This window comes from Sinocyclocheilus anshuiensis, unplaced genomic scaffold, assembly GCF_001515605.1.
Source record: "Sinocyclocheilus anshuiensis isolate Anshui unplaced genomic scaffold, SAMN03320099.WGS_v1.1 scaffold541, whole genome shotgun sequence".
NCBI classification, from domain to species: domain Eukaryota; kingdom Metazoa; phylum Chordata; class Actinopteri; order Cypriniformes; family Cyprinidae; genus Sinocyclocheilus; species Sinocyclocheilus anshuiensis.
In genome coordinates, this window is record NW_015540873.1 from 107,081 (window position 1) to 120,883 (window position 13,803).

The 13,803-nt window shown below is 36.3% G+C and overlaps 1 protein-coding gene across 1 annotated transcript; it reads right to left on the minus strand.

Moving 5' to 3' along the window:
* Window positions 1-5,419: 5,419 nt before the first annotated feature.
* Window positions 5,420-13,127, minus strand: LOC107688181 (transmembrane protein 254-like). The gene is made up of 4 exons (XM_016485778.1): window positions 12,929-13,127; window positions 6,414-6,517; window positions 6,285-6,344; window positions 5,420-5,567 (listed from the first exon to the last, which is right to left on the minus strand). The coding sequence occupies exons 1-4, from the start codon at window positions 13,013-13,015 to the stop codon at window positions 5,444-5,446; spliced, it is 375 nt and encodes a 124-aa protein (XP_016341264.1). The 5' UTR covers window positions 13,016-13,127; the 3' UTR covers window positions 5,420-5,443.
* Window positions 13,128-13,803: the final 676 nt, after the last annotated feature.

A 13,803-nucleotide genomic window follows, 5' to 3' on the forward strand; every position in this document is an offset into this window, starting at 1 on the left:
AATCATGTTAATGGGTGAAAATGTACACAACCAGTTGTTAAAAAACTGTAAGACATAGGAAAATACATTGTGAATTACATTTCTTGCCAAATGGCTAATTGATTTGGCTAACTGACATATATTTAAAAAATTAAAAGGTTTTATTGGGAGGAGAAAAACATTTAAAATTAATTATTTATGTTTACAGTTTAGATTCACTAGTAAATTTATCTTGTTTTCATGATGTTTATATCTTCATGATATAGTATATTTAACATTGTAACTTGATTAGTTAAAAATCTTCCATTAGTTCCTTAAAAAAAATAAAGATAGAAAAGTTGGTTGTTGGTGTGAATGTCTTGTAGATTCAGATTTCACTGAGATTTCTCCTCACGCCTCCTGAGCTAATAAAAATCAATAATTCTCTGACAATAACAATAACACTGTCTCAGGGAGGATTGGGAAAGATGAGTATGGCTCTTCCTCTGACCACAGGGTGTCACTGTGATGTTTCATTGGTGGAATCCCCTGTCTGCTGTTCTCATAATCTACTGTTACATACTGTTACATCCTCAGTGCAGAGACTGAGAGAGAACCGAGACTCCCACTACAGCCAGTGGGCCGTTCTCTCTGTTCGTGAAGATTTAATGCTTACAGCGGCGTGTTGATGTTTGCTTTCTGGCGCATGTGCTGTAATCATTTATATAAAAGGTGTTTGGTCTCTGGAGGTATACTATACAGTAGGTACTTGAATGTTTCTAAGCCTGAACAGTTTCTTAAGGGTAAATGCTACTTTTGGCCAGTACACATATTGAGTGTCATAGCGAAAAAGGACAATATAGTGTTGAACTGTAATTGAAATGTGTCTCACAGTATCAGTTTAACAGCGTGATCAGTAAACCCCACAACAGATATACAAATAAGCATGGCTTGACTTAACTTGAGGAGAGGTGTGATATTATGTTTCTAGACACTTTTGCTTACAATTTTCACTTGGTGGACCTTACACCCTTGCAGTGTCCTAGCAACCACCCAGTCACTATAGCAACCAGATAGCATCACACTAACAACCACCCAGAATACTGGGCAACTGCATTGCAACGCCCAGATGATCAGCAACTACACAGAGCACCCAAGCAAACACAATGTGTTAAAACAACCACCCAGAACACTGTAGCAACTGCGTAACAACAATAACACTGTCTCAACAACAACACTCCGGAGACCAGACAAGAAATTACACAAAACAAGCAATGCCTTAGTAACCACATAGCAAGGTGCTAACAACCGCCAGAACACTTTAGCAACTGCATAGCAATGCCCTAGAAACCATCCAAAACACTGCATCCTGGTGGCAAGTTGCATCATCATTTTCTTCATAAAATTTAAAATTCTAAACTTTACATAAACTGAGTGTCTATTTACTAAATGCAAATAGCCCAACTTGTTGGCAGAAGCTATTTACACTAACTCCACCCACCAACGTGTGATTGGGCTAGTCATTAACACTACTAAAGACGATTATCGACCAACCGGAGTAGATGGTAAAGCTCATACCATAGTGCAGGGGTGGCGAACGTCGGTCCTGGAGAGCCGCAGCCCTGCAGAGTTTTGCTTCGACCCTAATCAAACACCTGAACAAGCTAATCAAGGTATGAACGGTTACTAGGAAGCTACAGGCAGGTACAAGGAACAAGGAATATTTTAAAGCTTTTTAGTCTTTACTTTTTTATATTAGTTTTAATTAGGGTTGGAGCTGAACTCTGCAGGGGCTCTCCAGGACCGGAGTTCGCCACCCCTGCCATAGTGTTTTTGACATGATCGTCCCAAGTTCGAATCCGCCTTTTGCAGAACTCTTTCCTTTTTTTTAAATCCCATATCACATCAGAAAGGCATTTATTTTCAATAAAAATGAAGGAAACAATCAAATAATTGAAAATAAAATATTAGGCAGAGTAAGGGGTAGGTGTATGGAGGGCTTTATTGTACCAATAAGCCGGCATCCATTTAATAATTTGAATTAAAATTTACACTCAATACGTTATTATTGCATACCGTTTTATAATGTACTACAATACTGAGGAGCAGATAATTGCCACTATTTGCAATAAGTAGTAAAAAAAAGCAGAACATTGCTATTTTAACATAGTGTAAATAGAATCTATAGCTATTTGCATTTAGTGTAAATAGCATCTAGCTGCCTTAAATAAACACAAAGCTACAAAATACAAAATACTTAACTCTGCACTCCATTAGGCAATATTACTCACATTATTAATTTAATCCGAAGCCTATAGTTATATAGGCCTATGTGTTTGGTTGAATTTGTTTAAAAAGCTCTTTCTTTCTGGCCTCACTTTTTAATTAAATATTTCCAAGTGCTGATAATGATGCTGTTGTTGTTTTTTAGTTTTTTAAAATGCATATCATATACAGCCCATTATCTTCATCTTTCATCTCTCCATTGAAAGGCTGTATTTTTCAGCATTATTAAAATGTGTGGGTCAGCTTGATGTCTTGGTTTTGATGTGGTAATGTGATTCGGTTCAGATACACTTGCGCAGTTGAGGCTGTAGGCTGGAGAATCTTCAGACCATATTGAGCACTGAAGACTCCACGAGCCTCAGTTCTTCAGTCGTGAGAGATTGTGATTACCCTCATCGGCGTAGTACGCGTGTCCGGCAGCAGGTGTATTTACGGATGCGACGCGCGGTAAAGTGAAGCATGAGCCCGCGCTGACAGCCCCCGTCCATCTCTGCTGGCGGTAACTTGTGAGCCTGAAGAATGGCAGGTGCCAAAAGAACCGAGTCGCCGTCCGAAATCGACCCGGACGTGAAGACCGAAGCCAGGAAATCCTTCGAGCACATTTGGCTCAATTCGACGGTGCCGGTTCGGACGATGGGTTCTTTTGCGAGCGATGCTGGCCAAAGGTACCGCAGTCCCGTTTCAAGCAGCATGTGTGTGTGAACACTGTTTGATCACAAAACTGCAGCATCCTCCAGCACGCGCCACATTCACTGGGAGGAACTCAAAACTGATGCGCTAATGTCGATGATGGATGAAACGATCAAGAAATCGTATATTTCGTGTTTAGTGGAGCTTGCATGTAAATGGTTGGCGATTTTGTTGAAGTAGTCTTGAGGGAATCACATCAGTGATCTGAAATTCTATTCGTTTTGATCACTGGCATTGCACACCAATGCGATCTAATACAGGAATGTCAGGTCTGCCTGATAATGCTGTGGCAATATTAATCTGCCACAAAGATTACATAAAGCCACCTAAAACGTTTATAATTTAATATGACTGACAGGAGGGTGCTGCATCTCTTTTTCTTTCTGTAAGTCTTTTATATTTACTCATCCAGTCATCTAATAGCTCTTTATTACATTAAGAAATAAAACTTAGATTGTTGTGGATATTGATTTTATGTTGTAGTCTAATGCAAACCGCCGGTATTCCTCTTTTTTGAGCAATTCAGAAGGCTTGACTTGTAGAAACCTCTACTAATTTGGTGTCAAATAATCATTTGACAGTAAAATACGATGCTTTGTGCAAATCACTTTGTTCCCTTATAAACAAATTACTTTTAAAGTGCTGGTGAAGTAGTAAACAGATGTATTTTCTTTTTCACATTTGCTCTGTGTGGCCTTTATATCATATTCATATGTGTATTTATTTGATCAGTAAACCTCAGTCGTTAATTTTGAATGCATGTTTTATTTTCCATCTCATTGTCGAATGTTATTGGATCCAACTGACAGATGAGTTTACCTATATTAATGAGTTTTTAAAATAATACAACCTCATGGTCATGTAATTTGCATATGATTGTTGACTGAAGCTGAACAGGCACCTGTAAAGCATACTATCACTTATTATAAGGTGGTATAAACCAATATCAGTCTATATGCAAATCACATAATATATGATTAGTTCATCATGGTTTGGTTAGGCAAAATAATCATCCACAATGCTTTTCTTTATTCTTAGTCCACACCCAGCTCTCATCTCACTCTAAAGCAGTTCTTTCAATGTGAGCTGAAGCTCTATGGACCTAATGCAGCTTCCTGCAGAGTTGGTTTCATATCTGTTCAATGATGTCCTCTAATGTAATCCACTCCAACTGCCCATTCAGCCTATTTCCCTACTGCGATAATGGTGCACAAAGGCACTTGTGTTTGCAGTTGAGCTGAATATGAGAGATGAGCAAAGGGAGAGCTGTAGAGTTGTGTAAAAATGTCAAAATAATTTTCTATAAGGAGCATAGAGTGAGAAATGGATTATGGTTATACTCTGGATTTTTTATGTAATTAAAGTGCACTGTAATACCATTTATATGTATTTTATATGGTATAATTGCTCTAAATATAAAATATTTAAATATATGCATGTATCTTCTGTAGGGATGCAGCGATTAACCGGTTTCGCGATTAACCGTGCTTTAAAACATCACGGTTAATTAATCGTAAAGGTTCTGCTAAACCGAGTGTTTCTGTTACACGGAATGGAACTGTTGCAGCTTGTGCAAAATGGAAACAAAGTTACACTAAAGGTGCACCAGCTTAAAATGACGTGCTTATCAGAGGCATGGAGGATACTACATGCATTAGATTAACTGTGACAGAAGGACCAAACAGCGAAGCTTTATTTCCAGCAGAGAAATGCTTGTCGATAGTGTGGGACCATTTTGCGTACACCAAGAATGACCAGGGTGTCATTTAAATATTGCCGTAAAAAACTGCTGCTAAAGAGCAAACACATTAGGGATAATGCATGGCTAGCTGTACATTGAACAATTTTAATGCACGACGTGAAGGCAAGAAAAACCTGATGCGAAGCTACGGCTCGTTAGCTCAGCATTCTGCCCGCTTCAGATCAGAAAGAGATGAAATAGTGAAATAGTAAGATCACATTTATTTGAATTATAATATTTAGCTACTTGAATTAATTATTCGAGAGAGAGAGAGGTGACAGTTGCCTACCTGCATCTGTGTGTCTCTCCAGTAGGCTATTTAATCTATTTTATTAATAAAAGTCGTGGGGCAGCGTTCTCAAGAATTTTGTGTCCTCCTGAATGTTTGTATACATGCGCAGTGCGATGTCCAATCTCACAAACCTAAATAATAGACATGGTTTTCTCAGGCCACATGTAAAATCATATGAATTATTATAAAGATTATTAAAATGAATATGTATGGATGACAGTTGATTACAATATTTCAGTTTATTTCCATCATTAGTAACAGTTTCCCCTGTGGGACAAATAAAGTTAATATTAGCCGTATATTAATAATAGCTAGGCTACTTCATTAACTTTATTTACTGTCCCTGTTGTAGTATTAAACCAACAAGATTTTTTTTCACCATGTTTCCAAATTCTCTACCCCAGGTCCAAAAGAAATGTAAAGAATGTACAAACTGAAAACATTAAGTGCTGCTGGGAAACGAGCTCTGGTTTCGGTCACTGGCGTTTGGGTCGGCCGTCGGGCTTGTATTTCACCAGAAGACACAGAGACGTGAGACCAAACAGGAACGTCTGAGCGAACCACAGCAAGCGTGTGGACGTGCTGTCGATGCCTTTATCACTGCAGACACAAACACACTGATCAGCACAGTCCTGCATCTGGGGGAAACTTGTCTTAATCATCCTCTATTATTTATATATTCTTCTCATTTACATAGAAAAATGTACGTTCTGCTCAAAGTATAAAGTTCAAGTCCTGTGCAGTTTACACCAGTGTTATTTTAATATCATTAAGATACAATTGTAGTTTTTATTACTAGTTTGATTTTTTTTACATTTTCCGCTTTCATTTTACTTCTAGTTGGAGTTTTAGTCATTTTGTTGTGTTTTGCTTTTTTTTTTTTATATTTATATTATATAGTTTAATATTTCATTTCATTTAATTTCCAGTTTTATTATATATTTTATGTTATTAACGTTTATTTTATTTAAAGTAACAAAAATGGTTTTGTGGTCCAGGGTCACATATAATCTCTGAAATAAAAAAAGTTGTATTTTTCACCAATTTTGTGTAAAAAACAAGTTTATCAGTCTAAACTAATATGAGTCAAGAAAGATGGCACTGCAGTCGGTTCATTCATCTCACTGCGAATGTAAGGTGAGGTCGAGAGCCTTGCAATGCAGGATACAAAATTCATTTTGGCAAATGTAGCAAACAAATAATTTATTCCAAGTTCACATAATGCACACAGTGTGTCAGTCACAGCAGTGTTAGTATGAACAACATCCACAAATCTGATGGTCTGTACTGCCACCGTGTGGTAGAAAAGGGTCTTACCTGCAGAACTTCAACACAAACAGAGCCTCGCACACATGGATGGCAAACATCAGAAACCATCTGGAACACAGACATAACATCATCAGCGTCAGCTCTGAACTCACCGTATGAATGCCGGCGCTCACTCACCCGTTATACAGCGCAGGATAATGATAGTCCACGAAATACTTGGCCAGAGCGCTGAGAGGACCCAGAAGGCCATACGGGACGTCCCGAGGCCAAAACGCAGTCCACTGGAAACCAATGAAAACATGATTTCATAAGGAATTAGTGGTTCATCTGGAGGTTTGTGGGGCTTTATGTTGTTGCAGCGCAACTGATTTCTGTGAAAATCATTCAGAAACATTAATGAATTTGAATGATTTGTGTGTATATATATATATATATATATATATATATATTTAAAAGAATCACTTTTCACTTTTTTGTCATCATTGCATATTAATCTATTGAACTTTTTTTTTAAACATTAATATTCTATTTATAAAGATAAAAAATGCATTGGAAAGTCAATTTAGGGGGCAAATATGGTCTAAGTGGAAGAGAGGGGGTACGCAGAAATGCCTCAGCGGGTACTCCACTCTAAAAAGTCTGGGAGCCACTGATGTAGAACATTCTGTCCTGTACAACAAGTGATTAATTTTATATTTTCAGGTACAGCGGTTAGTTTGAAATAAAGGTTTGTTTAACAGTGGAAATTGAGTCTCACATTATTTAAACATTATTCAAATAATTATTTCCTGGATTTTGTATCACCATAGTCCCTAAATGTATGGACATGCAGTAAATGGGATTCAAATCGAAAAATTTTCCCCCATTTTGTGTCCCCCCCACTTCTCAAAGCAAAGTTACACCCTTGGATATGGTGCTGGGTAGTAACTGATTGCATGTAATCCGGATTGCATAATGGGATCCCAAAAATTAAGTACTTGTAATTAGGTTATATTACATTTTAAAATGCTCAGAATAAGATTAGTTACGTTTTTATAGATTACATGATTATATATTAAAATCATTCATCATTTGATTTGCCCTCATTTTTCTTTTTTTTTGGAAAGTCTTCCAGCTTTTCATCAACTCATTTATTCACTCATTCATGAATCTCTGGCATAATGTAATATTTAACACACTTCATGATGCTGACAACAAAGAATGGGATATATTTTAGTAATCTAAAAGTATTACATTACCTAATATGTGACCCTGGAGCACAAAACCAGTCATAAGGGTCGATTTTTCGAAATTGAGATTTATGCATCATCTGAAGGCTGAATAAATAATCTTTCCATTGATGTATGGTTTGTTAGGATAGGACAATATTTGGCTGAGATACAACTATTTGACTGCTTTTGTGCTGCAGGGTCACATATGAGTAATCCAATAAATTACGTTACAAACAGTAACAGACTACAATTTGTAAATAATCTACCCAGCACTGTGTATAATAATTATTATGACTATTATTATTATTGTTGTTGATAGACAACACAACTACCACTTTCAAGACTCAGAAAGATAGTAAGGACACTGTTAAACTTCTCGTAGCTTCATAACATTACGGTTGAACCACTGATGTCACATGGACTATGGACTACAGAAAGGGTGAAGCTGATTGGTTGGTTCTTGTCACGTGACCTGCAGTGTGCTTGTGGCATTCTGAAAACTTGAGATTTTGGCCGTTTCTCAATATGCGTTCTTACGGGCCATTCACATGTCGCGTCTAAAAACACTAGGGCTGGGACAATAAATCGATGCATGGCGATTCGTGGATCGATCCTGAGATTTCCGGAATGCATCGTGATTCTCTCTCGAATCGATTCTGAGCTTAGTTTTTAACAGCAGATGGCGCTCAAGGCTAGTTTTTAACCGTACACTCAAATGCTCATGAAGAAGAGCGCTTGTGCGTTGAGTAATGTAAGTGTTTAAATGTACTTGCACATCGGCTTTTATGATGCGAGATTAATGTAAACACAGCCCACTGTGAACATCCTTGTAATTCGCTTCAACCTTTTCGAACTTTATGAATGATTATTTTAGGTTCAGGTGGTGTGTGTGTAAGGAACTGGAAGCAAACAGAATTCGGCAATTTCTAAAGCATGCAGCGCCATCTGCTGTTAAAAACTAAGCTCAGAATCGATTCAAGAGAGAATCGCGATGCCTTCGGAAAATCTCAGAATCGATGCAGAATCATTTCTCGATGCTTCGATTTATTATCCCAGCCCTAGTTTGTGATGAAGATTTTTAAAAATCATTGCATAAAGATCACAAAAAAAGTGACAAAGTAATTTCTAGTAAAATAATTAAAACTAGGGGTGGCCAATATACAATAGACACGATTAATCGGTAGGAATTTGTCAACCGTGGAATTTGCGGTTTTAAGCATTGCGGTTTAAAAACAAGTGATTTTAAGCCATTGAAACACAACCAGCAGCGAAAGAGAACTAATTTCACATATCTTATAATACATACTAGGGCTGGGACAATAAATCGATGCATCGCGATTCGTGGATCGTTTCTGAGATTTTCCGAAGGCATCGTGATTCTCTCTGGAATTGATTCTGAGCTTAGTTTTTAACAGCAGATGGCGCTCAAGGCTAGTTTTTAACCGTACACTCAAATGCTCATGAAGAAGAGCGCTTGTGCGTTGAGTAATGTAAGTGTTTAAATGTACTTGCACATCGGCTTTTATGATGCGAGATTAAAGTAAACACAGCCCACTGTGAACATCCTTGTAATTCGCTTCAACCTTTTCGAACTTTATGAATGATTATTTTAGGTTCAGGTGGTGTGTGTGTAAGGAACTGGAAGCAAACAGAATTCGGCAATTTCTAAAGCATGCAGCGCCATCTGCTGTTAAAAACTAAGCTCAGAATCGATTCAAGAGAGAATCGCGATGCCTTCGGAAAATCTCAGAATCGATGCAGAATCATTTCTCGATTCGCGATGCATTGATTTATTGTCCCAGCTCTACTTTTTAGTGAACCGGTCGAACCAGATCAAGTTCTATAGATAGCGGCGCCAAGAGCAGATTTGGTAGCGCTACGGGGTTGGTGTGTGGGAGTATTAAAAATAAACATAATTTAATCATAAAATTACTATCGCTTTGCATTAATAACTGCAGTTACTAATAATATTACACATTCATTTCTTGTTTACGTCACGTTTATACACATTAAAGCACAACATTTTTTTTAGAAAATGTAACATATTCTATTCTTATTAAATGTACCTATTATTCTTCTATAGTATTATACTGAACTGACCGAAAACTTTAGTGATTATGAAAGAAACATTCTTTATGTGTGATTCAGTCGCAAATTGAAAAATAAGTTTGTTTTTCAAGGAACTTTGTGACTTTTCTTACTTCATACACAAAAACGTACAAAACTTGATTTCTTGATGATTTTATATTTTATAATAGTGATTTTATCATTTCAAAATATAAATGAATGACTAATAATGTGTCGTGCGCTTTGCTTGGCCATTTGTTGTGATAAACAGGAAAGTGTGTCCAGCTGAATTCAATTTGAGTTTTGTTAAACGAATAAAAAAGAAGCTTAGTTTACCGCGGAAGCGGTCGCGGGAAGACCGAAGAGTGTAAAGACCATCGGCTCTACCGTGCGACTCCACCGGGCAGGACACCGGCAAAGAAGAAGTATCGCTTTTTATTTCTCCTCTTTCCTACTACTTGTTTCACTTCTGTTTCAGTTTTTATAACCATTTCTTACTATGTGTCAGTAATTGTTGTTATTTTAGCATGTGTGTTTGGCTCAGTGTTATTTTTTTTAGGATTACTGATAAACTAATGTAGTTTGATTTGTATTAGTTATCTATTTTAGTTTTAGTTACAGTTGTAGTAATGTTGTCATTTTATTAGTTTATTATGTCTATATAGGTTTTTTATTAAGTTTTAGTTTTATTCAATTTGTGTTATTTCAGGGGGGGGACCATTTTTTTTTCTGGACTCGTTTTTAATGGTTAAATTCAATTTTATTAATCAAAAAGCATGTCTAATTAATTACAATCATGAAACTTAAACAATTAAACTTTAGATTTATTAAAAGTTTAACAAAAATTACATGTTTAGGGCCCAACTTTACGTTTTATTGTTACCAAATTCTGTTTTAGCATTAGGTTTTTTATTAAGTTTTAGTTTTATTCAATTTGTGTTATTTCAGGTGGGGGACCATTTTTTTTTCTGGACTCCTTTTTAATGGTTAAATTCAATTTTATTAATCAAAAAGCATGTCTAATTAATTACAATCATGAAACTTAAACAATTAAACTTTAGATTTATTAAAAGTTTAACAAAAATTACATGTTTAGGGCCCAACTTTACGTTTTATTGTTACCAAATTCTGTTTTAGCATGTCTAATTATTTAAAAGCATAAAAACAAGTTTCATTTATTCTTACAATAGCCTTATGATTTTTTGCTCAGAAATTCTGTGTTGTGTATTTACATTTTTTTTTAAGGCATAAAACATTCATTTAATCTATCTTTTAAGTAATGAAAATTAAACAAATTGTATTTTTCTAAAATAAAGGTCATTTAATATTACAATTAAAACATTGAAGAAATATTGTATGATTATTCCTTAAAAATAAGGTTTTAATAATTTGTGTAGTAGTAGTAGCCTATTACGTACATTCTACTGAACACTAGTAATATATTTCTGCCAATGCCTTCAAGTTAAACCAAACTTTTATTTTGACGGGTTGCCGTGAATACCTTTACATTTCTGTGTGTGTATGATATGAGGATAGTTTTACTCAAATGAAACGGTGAAATGCTGATGAAGTGACTCTCAGAGCAGTTCTGGAGATGTTGTTCATGTATTTATGTCCTCATTTAGTGAGACAGCAGACGCTAAAATCACGCAAGCGCCATGCGCGCTTCAGTATGAGGGGTAAACAAAACCGCACGTCTGCGCCATTCATTAACACAGAGACACGCATAATTCATATTTAAATTGTCGTTTTGCGGCTTAATATTTACAAACTAGTGGGAGTGCGCGCACATGTGTGTGTGTGTGTGTGTGTGCGCGGGCGGACCTCCACTGTGCGTGATACAGAGAGGGCGACCAAAACGTAGAGACCGAAATTACATGCCGTCGTGTAAATAAGATAAATAACATAAGGCTATTTTAGCCTTATTTTAGTTTGTCTAATAAAAGAACAAGGTATAGACCCGTTCTATCGGAAAGGTAACTTTAAATGACTTCTGTTGTGATCTGGCGCTATAGAGAAAATATAATTAAATAAAATTAACTTGACCTTCAAGGGGGGTGGGCCGCCCCCCTAAAATAATGGCAGGGGAAACAGTTAATATGTACATGTATGTATGTGTGTGTGGCTGTACATACGCATATGTAGTTGTTTTTTGGTGTTTGGCTTAGTGTTATGTTAGAATCATTATTATACTCATACCTTTTGTTCTTTTAATATTTTGAATTGTTTTTAGCTCTATTTTTTTGGTTTTCATTTAAATGTTTAGTTTTGAAATGTTGTTGTATGCATTTGTCATTTTTATTTAATTTCTTTTATTTTCTTAAATGTATATATATATAGTATTTATAGAGTTTTAGCTTTTAGTCTTAATTACTTTTTCTTATTTGTAAGTCGCTTTGGATAAAAGCGTCTGCCAAATGACTAAAAGTAAAGTAAAAGTAAAAGTAATAAGCCGATAAGTGCTCCTCTGCTGCCATCTACTGGTTATAGTGGTATTTTGATGTCTGTTTTTTTTGAACATGTAAAACATACTCGTTTGCACATCATTGCCTGCATTTGGGTGCTTTAGTAGCAAAACTCGAAAGAAACGAACTTATCCAGGATGATGATGGTGTTTTAAACCGATTGAAGTAATGATTACTGACTTTGAATGTGTTTGAGCGATAGTATTAACGTCATTACGTCATTGCGTAAAAGAACCGGTTCATTGAAACGAACTGTCCGAAAGAACCGGTTCGCAGAAAAGAACCGGACTTCCATTCACTAAAGAGCGCGCGATGATTACTGACTTTGAATGTGTTTGAGCGATAGAATGAACGTCATTACGTCATTGCGTAAAAGAACCGGTTAATTGAAACGAACTGTCCGAAAGAACCGGTTCGCAGAAAAGAACCGGACTTCCCATCACTAATCGACAACATGTTTACACTGACTGGCTGTCAAGAACCAAAATTCAAAGCAGAGTGTAAGCACCGGTTCGCAGAAAAGAACCGGACTTCCAATCACTAAAGAGCGCGCGATTCCCGCGCGGCTACATTTGAAATTAGAACTTGAGCGCGCGAAACGGCCCTTAATTGAGTCTAGTGGGCTTCAGCGTGTTTAAATTTGAATTTTGTCAGTTGGAGTTTGAATAGCCTTCGCTCATTGGAACATTCCGTCAGTGTAAGTCTATGGGATTTTTATGAAAACCACAAGTCGGATCAGTTAGAAAAATAAATAAATAAAGCAAACTAATGAACAGTCCTAAGATCTGGGCCGAGTTTGTTGGATGTAGCTTGAAAGCTCTTTGAGGAGCTAGAGTCAGCATATTTAGTAGTAATAATAATAAGAATAATCAAACAGAAGTCAAACGGCTTTTCTGACAGTCATATCAAACATTATTATGGAAAGGAGTTTCTGAAAGTTTCAGCTCACCGTGTGAAGAATAATATAAACCGACACGACCACCATCCAGAACAGACTGGTTCTCCTGAAATACGAGCCACCGTCACTTTTGGCCATGATGAGTAATCACTCACTAACTAACTAACTAACTTAACTACCGTACACTGCACTAATCTCCTCTCAGACTCTCAACGGTCAGTCGGTCAGTCACCATGGAGACCGCTCAGCACCGGAAATGATGGACCGCGACATAAAATAAAAGTCACGCTTTTAAAAGCTAAAAAAAAAACTTTGATGCTTATGAGTTTTTTATTTATTTTTTAATCTCATTAACTTCAATAGCGCATTAACTTTAATTTTCCTGATTCGTATAAAATGATAATAATAAAAATACATAATGATTTGTGATTTTACATCACTACAGTATCTTCTGTAAGGATACATTTCTGAATAAAACCACACATACTGTTAGGATAAAACAGCATTAATGTGCTGGTTTGAGTGCTGTGTGTGTTTAGTTGCAGCAGTGGGATATTTTCACCACAGTAAAGTCACAGTAAACTCCATCATGAAAAAGGCCAAGCATGACAAGATCCGTTTTTATTACAAAAAGGTTTCAGAATCAGCCAAAAAACTCTCACACAATCGCTCAAGCGCTCTAAAACTAGCTTAAAACACACCAAAGCAAGCAGCTCGGAGACTGTAGCGAGGCTTTAGCAAACATTACATAATGCAAAACAATAATCATAGTATTTTTTAAGTTCCTTGCTTTGAGTAGCTCATCGTGCATGAATAATCATGGTTCCATGAAGCATTTTAAAGTATAATTACATAACGCATTGAATTAAACTTAAAAAGAAAGATTGAAATGGTATTTTCATGTAAAATGCACTCCAATATATAAT